Genomic DNA, 17356 nt, shown 5'->3' on the forward strand with positions numbered 1-17356 from the left:
AGGAGGACCCCCCAGCAATGACTATGTGGACATCCCCCCGAAGGGGCTGAGTTTTACACCCCAGTAGGAAAACATGACTGTGCCGGGGGGGGCATCATAAACCCATCACGAGGATGATGGTGTGGAGTCCTGCGACACAGTTGTCCATCGCACTCTCCCTCTCAGTCCTTAGTTGCTCTTTACTCTTCACTCTCACTCTCATTCCTTGTCAGTCCACATGACCCTCACTCTTCACTCCTCAGGACAGAACCACAGGACTGACCATCAGTGCACACGGCGGGAGCAGCGGCAGTTGGAGGTGTCTCACGGGTAGCCAGTTAAACGCACTAAGCACTTTTGATTTTCTGAACTGCTGGAGTACAATGCTTAATGATCAACATCCACATTTTGATTCAAAACAGTTTAGTGATGCTATGAACACACTATTAGGACTGTGTGGCCCTACACAGTCCAGAGCAAAATGCTGACAACGTTGACCTCTAATAATTTGCCATTTACAGGCAATATTTTTGATTTCTTATTCAGTTTTTACATATTTGTGTTCATTCACTCAGGGTCACGGTTAGGAATTCAGGGCCCCTTTAAAGAATATTGCTCTGCTCCTCCTTTTAGAAGGAGAAATCATTTGCGAAGCTTTACACAATTATTTTCGGTGAAAAGAAAGAAATCCTGCCTAAATGCTTATATAATTCGATTAGTGTTTTTTTGGACCGGGGATGTCTAGTGACCTCTCCAGGTGTGGGCCCCTGGAATCCTCACCATCTACACCGCCCCCCCCCCCCAATAGCAAGGGCTCTGCCCTCACTGATTCCCCTCTGTGCCTCAGGATTATGAAATTTGCCCGTTTTGCTGCCTTTCTCGCCACTGACACATGCGTGCTAATGCAGAGGGCCCGTGGAAACGCACGTGTGTGAAATTGCCTTCCACGTACTTAAGTCATCCGGCGGATCTTTTGACACGCTGCGCACGAGCGGATTATAGGCGGGAGAAATGCGTGCCGAAAGATCACAGAGAGGCTTTCGACTACATCCGTTTCCACAGCAACAGGAAGGCGTCGCAAAATTTGAACGCGGAACGTGACCAGTGTGACGTTTCATGTTCCCGTTTAGCGCAACACGCCGTTACTTAGACGGCGGCAACAACAATTAAACTGCTGTACAAATAATATTAGAAAATCTGATGCACGTGTTCCGCTAAGTTTGGACTTGGATTCAATTTATATTGTTTATTTTCTGTTAAATACCTTGTACTTTAACAAGGAGCATTATACATTACCGTATTAATTAATGTATTAAAAGTGTCGTTAGGAACTTTTAATGAAACTGAACATGATTTGGGCCTCCTAAGCAATGGAAGCAATTTCCTGCTTATACATTAATTATACCTTCATTCCCAGTTAACGCTTTTACATACATATGGGACAAGCGGTTGTAGACATTGTGTGTGTGTGTGTGTATGTATAGCACTTTATATAAATATATATAAAGTGCTATAGCACTTTACAAATATTTATATAAAATGCTATAAGTACATATAGCACTTTATATATATATATGTATATATACTTATATACTGTATATACTTAATATATATGTATATAGCACTTATTTATTCGAAAAGAGTGATTTAAGAAAAAAATATTTATCCTAACATTTGAGCTATATTTAGCGATCGCTGTGCTTTGTCACAGTTATTAATGGAAGAGAAGCCGTTCGCTCAGACGTTACGTACATTTGTGCCGTAATGACTTGTACAGAAACGTCCCCGGTGACTGAGGAGACAGTGCAGGCAGCGGAGAGAGAGGAAAAGACATATTCAAGTTGGCGAATGCGGACGATCCGCACTGTATGTTCTGGAAATGCTAGAAGCCGGACGCTTCTGACAGCTCCTTTCGGCCTTTAATCCGAATCCCAGAGGACCGATGTGGCTTTGGACTTTACCTGAACATGGAAACACGTGGCTAACCTAAAGATCTGATGAAGGTTCGAAGATCGGATGTATCCAATGCAATCGGATGTGCTTCTATTTTTATATTCTTTTGTTTGGGAGACAGTCTTTTATTTCTGCGCGTCTGCATCCTTTAGCGACTCTTGTACATTTTTGTTTGTTATGCTTTAACTTAAAAGTATTTCAGGCTACTTAGCCCTAGCCTAGTCTGCTGAAATTTGTTGAAACGTATTTCTACAGCTGAATCATTTTGGTAAAAGACCATATATTCCGTTTATGTTGGGGTGTATTGTAATACTGTCGCGGAGGTCCCCAGAAATCCTCTGTGCGCAGAAACTGCTCGTTTGAGTTAAACTGCGTTTTAAACCTACTTAACATTATTTCTTAATTTGCTGCGTAAGTCCTTGTTGTCTGCTTGTCCGTAAACAGCGAGAAGATGCAGCAGAAGAGTGTTTTTCGGTTTATTTAGATGGGGAGAGGAGGGAACGGCGACAGTCACGCAACAGCACGTCCCCTTGTGCTTGTGCTTTCGCTGCAGGGTTGGACCCCAGCAGCTGTTCGTGGATGTCACTAACTGGATGTCCCCAGGCAGCAGAGGATCGAGGAAATTTTTTTTTTTTTTTTTTTTTACAAAAAGCTTTAACTCATCATTTGTGTGTTTACCTAAATGCGTTAAACCAGTACATGTGTATAATATATACTCCATTATTTTATAACGAGAGGGGGTGATGGCGCAGTGGGTTGCACCGGGTCCTGCTCTCCGGTGGGTCTGGGGTTCGAGTCCCGCTTGGGGTGCCTTGCGGCGGACTAGTGTCCCGTCCTGGGTGTTCCCCCAGCCTTACGCCCTGTGTTGCCGGGTAGGCTCCGGTTCCCCGCGACCCCGTATGGGACAAGCGGTTCTGAAAGTGTGTGTGTGTGTGTGTGTGTGTGTGTGTGTTTTATAACATCCCCCCATCTTTTAAATCGTTGTCTATATATGTGTGGAATTAAAACTCTGCGAGATTACGTAAAATTAAAAAGTATTATAATATCTGTATTATTATAGTGGTAATAGCAGAAGCCCAATAATAACTGTAATAATCACTGTCAGAAATAATTATTGCATTTGTTCACTTAGCTGACGCTCTTCTTTAAAGCCACTTACAGTTATTTGCCTCTAATTTTAGTAGCGCAATTTAGAGTAAGTGCCTTGCTCGAGGGTACTACAGCAGGGGGTGGGATTCAAACCTGCGACTTTCGGATCAGCTGCCTAGTTATTTTCTTATTACTACTATTACTACTACTACCATGGGCATGGCATTATCATCATCAAAGCTAGTACGTAATACCCTGGCACGCGACTATCTTACTGCAGTGAGCAGCCTAGTACCAGTGTCAACAGCAATAGTGATAATGGATTCGGGTGCGTCGCGTTTCTTATCTTTAGCGACCTTTAGCGCTCTTTGACTTCGACAGGTTTTCATCACGACGCTAAATTGTCGGCTGCTGGCGGACAGTAAGTGAGCCCGGGTTGGAGGTGTGTAGGTGGGACCGTCTCCGCTTCATTGGAAGATCGGGACCGGGGGGCGTGGTCACAGGACCCCCCCCCCTCCACCCTTCAAGATATAACGGCCTCGCGCGCTTCACTGTGCAGTACCGTTCCTGCCTGGAAAACGGGGATTTGTCCTTGTCCTGCAGTTAGCTATAAGGCAAACACACACACTTGCGCAAATAGTAAAAATAATAATAGTAATAATAATAATAATAGCACAAACAGGAGGAGTGATCGTTTCACTTTGCGTCCTGGAGGAAAGATGCACATGTAGGCGGTGCGTTTACATACGCCCGGTGTGTTGCAGGTCGCTGTGTGCACATCTCGAGCGTCTCCATGACGACCTTCGCCATGCTGAGGCCTCTGGCATCTCAGCTCGTGTACCCGGACCTCAGCGCCATGTCCGAGGACGAGGAGGAGAACCGCAGCGAGAGCGACGGCAGCTCGGACCAGAGCTACGGCTGCTGCGCGAGCGCCGACAAGCGCCGCAGGACGTCCCGCAAGTCGGCGGCGGGCGGCGCGGGCGGCGCGAGCGGCGCGGGCCCCAGCGTCGTCATGGTGAAGCAGCGCAACGCGGCCAACGCCCGCGAGCGCGACCGCACGCAGAGCGTGAACACGGCCTTCACGGCGCTGCGGACTCTCATCCCCACCGAGCCCGTGGACAGGAAGCTGTCCAAGATCGAGACCCTGCGCCTGGCCTCCAGCTACATCTCGCACCTGGCCAACGTGCTGCTGCTGGGCGACGGGGGCGAGCAGGGGCAGCCGTGCGTGAGCTCCGTGTACAGCGCGCAGGGGGACGCGCACAGGGAGGGCAAGCAGCCCAGGACCATCTGCACCTTCTGCCTGAGCAACCAGAGGAAAGGGGTGAGCAGCTGGGGCCGGTGGCCCGCGTCCTCGGCGGAGCCGTTGCCTTGCTTGCAGTCTTGGGGTTGTGGGTTCGAATCCCACTCCTGCTCTAGCAGCCGAGATCCCTCTCTGTCAGTAAGAGTGGGCGAATCAAACTTTGTAAACCACTGTAATCGAGAAAAACGTCAGCTAGATCAAGCCTCTGAACTGTTGTAATAAAATATGTGCGGCACTTAAAGGTGGAATTAATTTTTTTTTTTTTTTTTTAAACATTCACAGCAAACGGGTATCATCGGCCTCCGTCACAAACTTGTCTTTATTACACTTCTTTCTGGGATGGAGGTGTTTCGCCCTATTAAAACCAGTAATTTTTAAAACTCAAGTGCCAGTAGCGGCAAAACAGAGAAAGTTATTAACTTAATATAATTATAGAATTATACAACATGTCATTAATATTTACTAATGCTTTTCATCATATTGTGTTGGTTACTAGTCGGTAGCTATTACAATAATAATGTTTAAAGCCAAATTCATTTTTTTGCTTCACAGAACTTCTAACAGGTTACAAGAAGCAGTATTTAAATTGCAAAAAGCAAGTTCACAACATTAATTATGTATAATTTGGCATAATCTGGGGTGATTAGAATAGCTGGTTCATCATGAGCTGGCAGGGGGGAAAAAGGTAACTATTCATTTTGTCCAAACTGTTTTAGTGGGTTAAGAAATATGAAATGGCAGAATTTGTCAGTTTGGCTGTGGATCTTGTGTAGTTGTAATTCAGTATGTCATAGTTAACTTTTTAACAAAATATATGATAAGGCCTTTAAAATGCGCATTTTATTAGAAACCAGCAAAATGTTACAAGGTCATTACTTTTTTTCAGTGAAACTTGGCTGATGTGCATTAATGGCACTTGAGCTCTGACCAGGTCTTTCCTGGTTTCACGGTTAGTAACTTGTTTGTTAGCAGGACTGTTACAATTAGTCGAGCGACGTTGTCGGTGCGCCGTGCCATCCGTGGTCTCCGTCCCGTGTAGTTCTTTAACGGCCTGACTTCTCTTTTTTTAGGTGAAGGATGGCAGGGACTGTCTCAGGATGCGTAGTGTCAGTTCACTACGAATGAGTCGCAGATAGAATGCCGGCAAACTCCTCCAGAGGTGGAGTCCAAACCCATAACTCAGGGAGCACCGGAACGTCCTTGCGCAACCATTGACGGACAGGCAAGGGAATTGGGGGGCCGGAGCCGGACCACGGAGGTGGTCGTGGAACAGCAGAGTGGACCTTTTTCACTTGGTGGAAATCATCGTGACAAGAACTGCTTCAGCCAAATAAAGTGACAGTTGCTGATTTCAGGAGTGTTCAAACTTTAATGCAGAGCATGAAGTTAATGTCACTATTAGAGACTTTATTGATTTGTTATTTGTGTGAAGCCAATATTTGTATTCCACTTTAAAATAAAGTTTATTTTTTCCATAGATGCAGTTATTTATATTTGTATGCCTTTAAAGCAAATTTTTTTAAATCCCATTGAAATATACTGTTTTGATACAGTTCCATAAACTAGAAGCATGTTTATACAATCTTAACTATATGATGTACAGTAATATAAGACCATTTAACCAGAAGGAGCCAGTATAAGGTTTTCTCAAACCCATGGAGTCACTAACCAGTAAACCACAAGGCTGGTTGACTGGTTAGGTAGACCTACTGTACTGTATACTTAATATTTCCGAAGAAAAAATGCTTATTTTTATGAAACGTTTTGAGTTAACTGGAGGATCAAGTATCCATCAAGCAGTGTGGTGAGGTTCATTTACACAATTGGTGACAGGTTACACTGCCTATATGTACTGTATGTGAAGGTCGGAATTAATCGACACTGGAATCGGTACTGTCCGGTGTGCTCAGTCACATGCTGAAATGAGACATTGGTAGAGTAACGTGCAGTGTAAATAACCTCATTTAATGAGATTAATATGTATAATTTTTTAGTGATTTTTAAACATGTTTTCAGAAGAAACTTATACAGTTTGTATAGCATGTAAGTGTCACATTATATGGGTTAGGGTTAGTTGACACATTTACCATGAATTTCTCATCAGTAGCTGCAGGGAAAAATAAATATTTCACTAGTGTTTATTTCAAAGAAAATTTTTCATGTTTCACTTTGACAAATGGCTCTATAGATCTCATTAGCAACTCTAGTTAACAGTGCAATGTGTAATTACCTAGACCACATGTGAATTTGCTGTTCTTTTCTTTTTCTGCTTGTGATCAAGGCTCATGTCAGTTCAATGTGGGCCTAAGGAGAAGACATCAAAGTCTTCCACGGGGATATTTGGGGAGGTGTTCACCCGGTATCACTAACAATAGATGCCAACACGGTGCGCGGGAACAGCCATGGGTTGACGACAGCAGGGTATAAGGTGGTGCCGTGCCAATGGTGTAGTAGGGCACAGAGCCTGCTAGATCCTCACCCTTGCTCCTGTTCTCCATTAAAGGTCATCAGGCACAGCGGTGAATAACAGGAAAGACACAACAACCGGGTACACGTGTTCGAAGGAGGGCTGTTCAGCAGTAGGATGTTTCACTTCATCAAAGAGTTCTGAAAAACTCGGAACCTGTGCCAGTTATTTGGAAGCGGTTGGATAACTCACTACAGCTAGCGCATAAAATAAAACAATATGAAATCACAAGAACAAAAGCCGACTTCAAAGCCTCTGTTTAGGAGGTCTGAATGTGAAATTTCAAAATTTGTTCAGCTCAGGTGCTCTGCCTGATGAACAAATAGGAATCAAATATGTGACACCATCGATCTTGACTAGCGTGCTGTACAATAAAGTACTTACTATGTCTTGAAAAATGGTAAACTATTGTTTTAGGCTGATAAATGTGCAAGCAACAAGCTGGGGTGTCTTCTTTTTAAGCATGTTTTGGCTTAATACACTTAATTGGGATTTTTAGATAGATAAAGATTTCAGCTATGCAATATTCAAGGACCACTGTGATATGCTGGGATTGTGTGTGTAAGACTTGTATGTGTTAAATAAGAATGAAGTAACATGATAACCAGCATCATTGTTACAATATAACTGTGGGAAAGAATCAGCAAAAGCTCCAGAAATTCATCTTTGAGAAATGTACAAAGAGATGTTTCAAGTCATGTTCTGCTTAAGTATATTTGGCATACCCTTCTTATCCATACTTCTTCTTCTTCTTCTTCTTTAAATTCGGACTTTACGAGACAGAAATTCCATCCTTTGAGTTTCCAAGCCCTTTGCCGCCCTACAAAGGGAAGGGCAGGTTGATGTCAACTTGAATTACAATTACATTTGCCTGGTTAGAATATATTACAGTTTGTCTGTCTTTGATGAAGTTTGAGACTTTTTGTGTTTGTCTCCTAGAACTTAAAATTGTTTTACTCTTTAGAGAGACCAAAAAAATGTGTTCTGCTTTATCCTGTTGTGCAAACCCCAATTTCTAAGACCAATTTTACTTTGAAAAATGTGGGGTTTTTTTACATTCTAAAAGGTTACACATCTATTCTAATGCTTTGGCAGTGTGGAATGGGAAGGCATCCATGGGAAGGGTTGGAAATGATCCTCCAGGGAGCAGCACCCAGTGAATGAAGCACGAGCCAAGTGATGAGAAGATACTGGACAAACTGTGCTCTCTCTTCTTCACCTCCTCATCCCTCCCACTCTGTGTTCCTCTCTCCATTTACTGTTTGTAGTCATTGATAGCTAGCTGGGTGGCATGCTGTCTTTGCCCAGTTGGTCATCTGCCAAAAATAATAGTAAGCCTGTTATGGGTCAGGAATGACACAAGTTAACCCATGACAAGTACACAGGGAATGGCTGAGACAGTGGTCTAATCCCAGGGGGAGAGCCCTCTGTGGACACTAATGCTTGTAAAGTATCCAGAGGGCAGTTTTGAGCTCTGAGCTATGATATTTCCACCAGGTTATCACATGGGAAAGTATGTTGGGCAATGGACAACTCATCTATCAGAAACTACAGACAGCAATGAACTCTATAGGGGCTGATTCTGTCTGCCCCCTAATGTACTTTTCAGTCATTTTGGAAAACAAACTCCAACTGGATTTTTTTTTACATTTATTTTACAAATTCAAATTTCACACATTTTGCACATGTTTCTTATCAATATGTTCATAACAAAAGAAACAAAAGCATGACCCATGAGCATTAGTCCTCCCCTCATAGGTTCCAAGAGCAAAAATGAGAAAACCACGTCACTATAACTTTCAATTGCAGGAACCTAGAAAAATGGTCCAAACTTCATACGATGAAAATCATTAGTTGCTGCCCTGCAGAAATCTTTCATATCTTATGAAAACCTATGACTCAGAAGGCCAACACACACACACACACACAATGTCTGAAACCACTTTTCCTTAGCGGTGTGGCAGCAAGCTGGAGCCTAGCCCAGCAACATAGGGCACAGGGCCGGACAGGGAGGGGACACACCCAGGACAGGACGCCAGTCCATTGCAAGGCACCCCAAGCTGGACTTGAACCCCAGACCCACCAGAGAGCAGGATCAGGCCAAGCCCATTGCATTCCCGCACCTCCGCACCTTCGCACCTCCACACCTCCCCACCCTCTTAACAAATACACACGCACTGTCTGAAACCGCTTGTCCCAAGTGGGGTCGCGGCGACCCGGAGCCCAACCCGGCAACGCAGGACGCAAGGCTGGAGGGGGAGGGGACGCAGCCCAGACGGGATTCCAGTCTATCGCAAGGCACCCCAAGCAGGAATCGAACCCCTTACCTCCCCAACACGTTCACCCTAACACAAAATAAACATTTTACAATTCCATGGATATTTCAAATATTAGTCAATACAGAGTGACATTAGGGCTAGGGTTAGTGCTGGGAAAAAACTAAGGTAGTTGCTCATGAATTACATGGAAGGAAACAATGTGGTAACTGAGGAGAGGAAAACAAAAGTTCTCAGGTCCAAAAATGGGAGAAAAATAAACCTTTGGGGATCTGCTATGCTTTTAATACAAAACTCACTGTTCTTTGAACCATAGTATGTGGATTTCTTCCGTGCTGCTTATTGTCTGCTTGCTTATTCCACTCATTTTTTGCGTAGTAAATACTGCATTTTTTGGGTAAATGGAATTGCAACAATAAGGCTGCCAGACCAGGCTCTGAGAACAGCCCTACAGTGGTATATTGGAACAGGCACATCGCTTCAATTGTTCCAATAAATCCCAGCAGTGTGCATTTTAAATCATATGTTTTTGTTCCAAGGTGGTATAAGGACAGCAACAGTATAATGAAGTTACCCCATTTTATATTAATGCATGGGCCTCTCTATCACCACATCTGAGTCCGTTGAGACAAATTGCGTTAAGATCAATTCTTTTTATATTTGTACTGTGTACTGCAGTTGTTGGATGTTTTTGTTTACTTTTTCACCTTAGAGAAAAGTGTACGTCCATCCTCCAAACTATTTTCAATAAAAACATGTACTGATCAGGGTTGTGGTGATCCAGAGCCTTTCCCAGAAGAACGGGGCACAAAGCTGAGGAGTACACCCCGGACGGGATCCCAGTCATCCCAGGGTAGAAAACTATACATATACAGTGTACTAGTATTACTATGATATATAATACATAATGTTAAACGCCCTGTTTAGAAGCTTACAGAAAACTAAATGCCAAGAAAGCTTAACTTTTATCTTCTGTGGGATTCTTAAAGGCAGAAAAGCCGCGTGTTTACTTTGGATCATTTAGCTGCTGGTGCTCCGTGCCCTCCCATTCCTTCTCCCCACCCCCTTTCATTGTTTCCTACAACTTTGCCAAGAAATTGTTTGTGAAGTCCGAGAAACCACGGCGAAGGGGTCGTGGCCCCCGGTGTCACTGACGGGTGCCTTTCTGCAGGTTTCAGGGCTGCTCTATTGAAGTCTGGTATCGATTAGTCACGGCAAATGTTACCCTGCAATCCGCACCTTGACCCCGACACAGCTGTTTGGATGTCAGAGGGATAAATCACTGCGCTTGTCCCCATCGGAGGGAAAGAGCGTGAGAGGGACACGTCGGCTGAACCGACTGTCCTACTGTATGCAGGCAGTGTACATAGACGCCCGTCCATGGATGCCACACATGGACCGTGAACAGTACAGCATTACATTTACATGTAATCATGTACATTTATTCATTTTGCAGACACTTTTTCGAAGCGACGTACATCTCAGAGGACAGTACAAAAAGTGTGTTTCATCAAGAGAAGGAGAGATTTGGGTAAAGACACGTGATTCTTGAGCACGGTCAATAAGGAGAAGAAAACATGAGCCACAGGATCTTTTCAGAGGCCAGGTGTCAAATTGACAGCCTCTCCTGTGTGATTTACTTGCAATGAACCATGACTCAGAGTGGAATCTTGTGGAAAAATGACTATAGTGTTTTAAAGTAGGTAATATAGTGCTGGCAGTCATCACTGTGTAATCTCAAGAGCCCAGGTTTGAACCCCCACTTCTGCTGTACTACCCTTAATCAAGGTACTTACCCCAAATGGATACAGTAAAAATTAGGTGGCGCAGTGGGTTCAGCTGGTGCCTGCGGTGTGGTGGATCTGGGGTTTGAGCCCTACTTGGGGTGCCTTGCGACAGATGGGTTCCGGTTTACCGTGACCCTGCTTGGGCTGAATGGTTGTTGATGATGGATGGATGGAAAAATTAAGTGTAGGTGGTCTAGTGAACAAGCCTCACAGTACAAAGGTGTCAGCTGAACAACTCTGGCTTGGACGCAGCAGTTGGTGCCACCCTCTTCATGAGTGTTCAGGACGGCTGAAAACAAAGACAGGTTCCATCTGATTCCTGAGCGTGCAAAAATGAATCACTGGAGGCACCCTTGATGAATCAGTGAGAATTTCCTTTTGTTTCTTTCATCTCTGAGCTCTAATTATAATTTATTTTTACCGGTTTCCGGAAGGAGGAACAAACTGCTGGTTAAACACTAAATATTTTAATAAACAGGATTACTGTAACATAGGCAGATACATTTCATGCACCTACAGCAGTATAAAATTAGGTACTGATAATTGAAATTAATTTTTTACAGTAAAAAACTCACCTTTTTTCTTAGTTTAAACAATTAACGTAAATATTTTGCTTAAAGAATATATCTACATGGACATGTGAGGAATTTGGATCAGACCGCTGATATTCAATTAGAGATCACTTATATAACAAAATTTTATCACAAATTGTTAATTACAAATTAATTTAAGACATGACTAAGTTTGCATTTGTTAGGGTTTTTAAATTCTGATGACTGGCATTAAAAGTTTGTTAGATTCAATTGTTTTTTATGAATAGCATTTGTAAGCAAGGGGGTGTGGGGGCAGAGTGGGTTTGACTGGGTCCTGCTCTCCAGTGGGCCTGGGGTTCAAGTCCCACTTGGGGTGCCTTGTGATGGACTGGTGTCCTGTCCTGGGTGTGTCCCCTCCCCCTTCAGCCTTACGCCCTGTGTTGGCAGGTTGGGCTCTGACTCCCTGCAACCCCACATAGGACCAGTGGTTTCAGACTGTGTGTGTGTGTGTGTGTGTATTTGTAAGGTTCTTAATTTTGCTGAATATCTTATGTATTGTTTTATTATTTATTTTGATTTCTTTCATTGATCAATAACCTTTCACTGTGTGTGGTAATACTGTTGACATGATAGAATGTTTAGCCCTTTGACCCACATTGTCCCTCAGTTCCATAGAGCCTAAAACAAAAGTCAAAGGGTAGAAGAGTGTTATGACTTCCATACTTTCTCTTTTCCGAAGATAAGAGTAAACACTCTTACCTTCTCTCACCTATTAGCAAGTAATTTTCACACACACACACACACACACACACACACACACACACACACACACACATTTTCTGAAACTGCTTGTCCCATACGGGGTCACAGGGAGTCAGAGCCTAACCCGGCAACATAAGGTATAGGGCTGGAGAGGGGAGGGGACACACCCAGGACAGGACGCCAGTCCATCGCAAGGCACCCCAAGCGAGACTCAAACCCCAGACCCCCCAGAGAGCAGGACCCGGTCAAATCCACTGTGCCACTGCGCCCCCCTGCAAATAGTTTTCTTTGAAAACAATTAAAGCACCAGTTTGTATCCTCAAAAACATTTGTATTTACGTTCATTCATTTAGCAGATGTTTTAATGCAAAGCGAAATACAGCTCAAGGTAAACAGTAGTGCATTTCGTCAATGTATGGAGAGTTTTGGATGCAGACATGTGACTGTCAAAGCACAGTTAGCGTGGCCAGAACCACAGTTTTTGCTATTGCACATTACAGAAGCAGCTGCCTGTAGAACTAAGTATGATGGGAAACACAGAACTGACTGTGAGTGATGGTGTGATGTAAATTTATGGAAGTGTTGGAAGAACAAGAGAGAAGTGGATCTGAAAGAGATGTGTTTCGAGACCCTTCTTGAACATTGAAAAGGATTCAGCAGCTGTGAGGGAGAGAGGGAGCTTTTGAATCAAAATACCAGGTAGTCAGAGGTGGAGAAGTGCGGCGCTCTTGCTGGGATGAAGGGAGAGATCAGGTCCTGTAAGTATTGAGGGCAGATGCAGTGACCATCATTTATGCTCTGACCAGCGTCTTGACCTTCATACAGACCAAGTTACAGTGAGAACAAAATTACTTTACTAAATCAGTGAATTATTACAGAGCACACAAAAGGGGTAGAAGAGTGGTAAAACACAAAAAACTCTTTGCATTTATTGTTTTTGAACATGAAAAATAACAACAGTGATTTCATTATAATACACCAGGCCTCTCTGTAATATCACAGTAATTTAATTTTCCATTAACTCATTTATTCATAGTAGGTCGATTCATCCCCTGTTGCTTGGTCTCCCAACATCCTCACTTTTTCCTAACATGGTCTGTGATTATGAAAACATCTTTGTTAATCGGTGCAGATTTTATTTATTTATTTTTATTTGATGCAATAAAGTGAGACAGCATTTGAAAAAACCATTCACCTCACACCCTCTCCTAGACAGCCTTTTATATATACAATCTTGTTTTATATCTATCAGCACAAGGGTTTGAACATCTTTCCATGTGTATTATTCTATAACGTTATTATTAACCATTATTCATTCTATTCAACGTGTTATCCAATCTTTTCCTTATGATATTAGACATTGTTTCGGGTGAATTTGGGAGGGGTTTTGAATTAATCGGATTTTCCCCCATTAGAAAAAAGTTATTTCCTTTACTCATTTAGCTGACACTTTTCTCCAAAGTGACTTACAATGTTAAGCTACTTAGAGTTATTCACCCATTTATACAGTTGGGTAATTTTACTGAAGCAATTTAGGGTGAGTACCTTGCTCAAGGGTCACAGCTTGAAGTGGGATTGAAACCTTCAACCTTTGGGTACAAAGACGTGTTCAGGAATTAATTATGAGCAGATACACACACACACACACACACACATTGGCTGAAACTGCTTGTCCCAAGTGGGGTCACAGAGAGCCGGAGCTGAACCCGGTGACACAGGGCGCAGGGCTGGAGAGGGAGGGGGCACACCCGGGACGGGATGCCAGTCCGTCTCAAGGCACCCCAAGCAGGACTCAAACCCCAGACACACCAGAGGGCAGGACCCGGCCAAACCCGCTGCGCCACCGTACCCCCCTCTATGAACAGAAAATGGGAGATAAGTGTACATATGAGGAGACTTGTAGACTGCTGTAGACTTGTTTGCAAACTTCAACTCCAAGGTAAAGCTCCAGGTGGAGTTCATCTCCTTCCAGCCAGTGGGTCCAGCCACGGTCCTTCTTCTCACCCTTCTATGTGTATAATGTGCGTGCATTAACTGAGTAAAATGCACATCTCCTGCTGTTTGCTGTCATCAGGACTGGCCTCTTTGCCCTTGCCACTTACTCCCCAGCTTCAGCCCACAGTCTGGCCTCAGAAGTGGGTATATTCACAGTGAGTCTGCCAGCGATGATGTCTCAGAAGTGATGGAGCTCAAAATGTTGGTGAAGGCACCATGGCGCTTGGGATATATGGAAAGCGCATTATCAGCCAAGTGCAGGCTGGGAGTCTGAGCATGTCTCCTCCTGCCTTCCATCTGCTCCATCAGGACCTGCATAAGGAGAATTTGCTGCCATCAGCCCTCCAGCTCTGGACCCAGGCCTCCCGCAAATGGCTCCCAGAGGCTCCCCCAGGCAGGAAGATGTCACAGAGGCACAGGAAGGAAAAACACACGCAGCCGACCCCGCGGAGGTACTCTCTGTGCGGCCTGTGTTTTGGGTCAGCGCCAGTCCTGACATCATCCGGCACTGGGACCCAGATGTACGGCTCCCCCGGTGTGGGTCTCCGGCGAGCAAAGAATGCAAACCCAAACGGGTCAAGATTAACAACAAACCGAGGAGCCCTGTCCACCAGGCACGCAGACGGGAAAAAGCCGCAGGCACCCCCTCTGGGACAGCAAAAAAAAAAAAAAAAAAAAAAAAATGAGCAAAGCCTGTAGAACAAGCAGCCCTTAAAAGTGCTGTAGGTGGGTGTGATTTGTCTGACAGCCAAGGATGTACCTGCTTGAGGGATCACTTCACTGGCTTTTATTTTGTTTTTCATTTTTTTTCTCCCTCGGAAGCCAGCAGCACCCGTCTTCCATAAGAGATTTCCTGCAGGAAGCCTTGCAGCAGGGGTGCAGTGGAGCTGGACCGCGTTTCCACCTTCCCTCGCTTTGACACCTCAGGTGAAAAATGGCCTGCATGTGGGCTCCCTTGTTTTTCGAGGACTAAGGATGGCCCAAAAGGCGCAGCTCCAGCGCACAGCTCTCACAGGCACTCGGACGGGGTGTCCAACATACGAATGAGATCAATTTATAACAGCCATTGCCTTGCCTCCGTGTTTGTCAGGGTTTTTTTTTTTTTTTTTTTTTTGAGAAAATGCTGTTACCTCTCACCTTTTGCCCTTTTCCCTCCTTTAACCTCAGAAATCTGGCAGTCGTTTTAACTGTGTTCCACAGGAACTGATTTAATATGCTGTAATTTCTGCAGCCCTTAAAATCTGGGTGTCACTTTTAATTCAACTAAGTTGTGTTTTATAAGTGTGTTTTCACACTTTCCAGTGTTCTCGAAATCTTTTGCGGTGATCCCCCACTCCCCCCAAGGTCTCAGATGCACAAGGAAGGATTTGGTTGCCTTAAAGACTTAATCCAAGAATTATTGCAACAAATGCTTTAAGAATTACAGTTTTCACTTTGTCCCAATTCTTCTACTATTGTGATAAAAAAACAATGTGCGAACCCTTTGGAATTTTCTGGATTTCGGCGAGAAGGGCTCCTAAAATGTGATCTGATCCTCTAAGTCACAGTAATAAATAAATAAATACTGTCTTATTTAACATATAACAAACAACATGTTACTTTGCCATATCTTTATTGAACAAATGGTTTATCCAAGGGGGTGCGGTGGTGCAGTGGGTTGGACCAGGTCCTGCTTTCCAGTGGGTCTGGGGTTTGAGTCCCGCTTGGGGTGCCTTGTGACAGACTGGTGTCCTGTCCTGGGTGTGTCCCCTCCCCTTCCGCCCTGTGTTGCCGGGTAGGCTCCGGTTCCCCGTGACCCTGTATGGGACAAGCGGTTCAGAAAATGTGTGTGTGTCATTTATCCAATGAAGGTCATTAATGGAAAAAATATGCAAACCTCCATTATACAATAAAACACAGGGTAAGATGTTAAAACCCTTGTGCTACAATTATGGGGGCTGGACACAAACTGACCATGCCAACACTACTTGAAATGAGGGTAATGGAAGTTAGGTGTTCTAGTTAATTCAGATGTTGCATTCGGTGTGCTTTGCTGTTTAAAAAAAAAAACACAATTTTGGTTACCTGCTGTTCACAACAGAATTCTGTTGATGTGCAATATGGCTAGATCAAGAGAAATTTCCCAGAAGCTCCAAAGGATTCACAAACTTTCTCATAAGTGCCTTTCTTTTGCTGAGGGTAGACATGACTGTGGGTTTCAAAATTATGATTAAATGATGCAGAGAATCAACTGTTTGTTGCTCATTTGACATTCAGCATAGGAGAATGTCAGGTGACATCTTTGTTGTACATTTCGGACACAAACATTGTGCCAATAAAGGTTCCTTCATCAACAGTTCACACCCTTTGGACTCAACGTGTCAGACGTCCATACATCTCAGGTATTGTCACAGAGTGCATGTTGGACGACATAGGATACAGTATACCGAGGGTGGCAACGTAGCGCAGTGAATAGTACTACTGCCTCACAGCTCCTGAGCTGTTTGGGTGTAGGTTTGAATCCAGCTCAGTCTATGTGGGTTTTATCCCGATGCTCTGGTTTCCTCCCACGCTCCAAAGTTAGTTCAGGTGGAATGCTGAATTGTCCATAGTGTGTGAATAGGTAGGTAACTGCACATGTGCATGTAGCTATCTTGCAATGGACTGGCATCCAGCACAGCTTATACTCTCCCAGCCTTGAGCCCAGTAATTCCGGGATAGGTTCCACACCTCTGCGACCCTGATCAGGACAAGTGGTGAATGAAAATAGAGCGATATAGACAGTTGAAGCATTGCTGTCAAGTGACATGAGGCTGATGTGTCAAAGTGTGTTCTGAGACTACTGAGTCTTTAATTTTTTATCAAAATGTTTTGAATGAAGTAGGGCAATGAGAAGTGGAGTGCTTAGAGACTTGGATGATTTTCTACTTTATAGAGATACATATATTTGAAAGCAAACTAAAAATACAGGCATAACAATGAGGAGTGTGTAACCCAGGTGTCTAAGCAAGCTCAGTTTGTCCCATCAAATATTTACTGATGACTCTTCTGAGTACTTTTGCAAATACTTTTTGAGCCCCCTATACCTTTCAAGTTGTTATTCTCCTTCCTAGAGGGGCGCTTTTTCTTCTGCAACTCATTTTTCTCCTTTGCTGTACCTGAAAAGATGTTGCAGTGTGTTCTGGTCTCAATTAAAATGGAAAAACACACTTTTCTCCTGAGCTGGCCACAGCCAA

The 17356-nt window shown here is 43.9% G+C and overlaps 1 protein-coding gene across 1 annotated transcript; it reads left to right on the top strand.

The window, feature by feature from the left end:
* The first annotated feature begins 1770 nt into the window (after positions 1–1770).
* Positions 1771–5748, top strand: tcf15 (transcription factor 15). Its single transcript, XM_029246355.1, has 3 exons — positions 1771–1982; positions 3786–4342; positions 5392–5748. Exons 2-3 carry the CDS (start codon positions 3815–3817, stop codon positions 5455–5457), a joined length of 594 nt encoding a protein of 197 aa, XP_029102188.1. The 5' UTR covers positions 1771–1982; positions 3786–3814; the 3' UTR covers positions 5458–5748.
* The last annotated feature ends 11608 nt before the right edge of the window (positions 5749–17356 follow it).

Source organism: Scleropages formosus, chromosome 19, assembly GCF_900964775.1.
Source record: "Scleropages formosus chromosome 19, fSclFor1.1, whole genome shotgun sequence".
Taxonomy (NCBI): domain Eukaryota; kingdom Metazoa; phylum Chordata; class Actinopteri; order Osteoglossiformes; family Osteoglossidae; genus Scleropages; species Scleropages formosus.

Bases quoted from the DNA above. Each gene is read 5' to 3' on its own strand.
- tcf15 (XM_029246355.1), top strand. From the start codon at position 3,815: ATGACGACCTTCGCCATGCTGAGGCCTCTGGCATCTCAGCTCGTGTAC. The intron at 4,343-5,391 runs GTGAGCAGCTGG...CTCTTTTTTTAG, and splicing joins TGAGCAACCAGAGGAAAGGG to GTGAAGGATGGCAGGGACTG.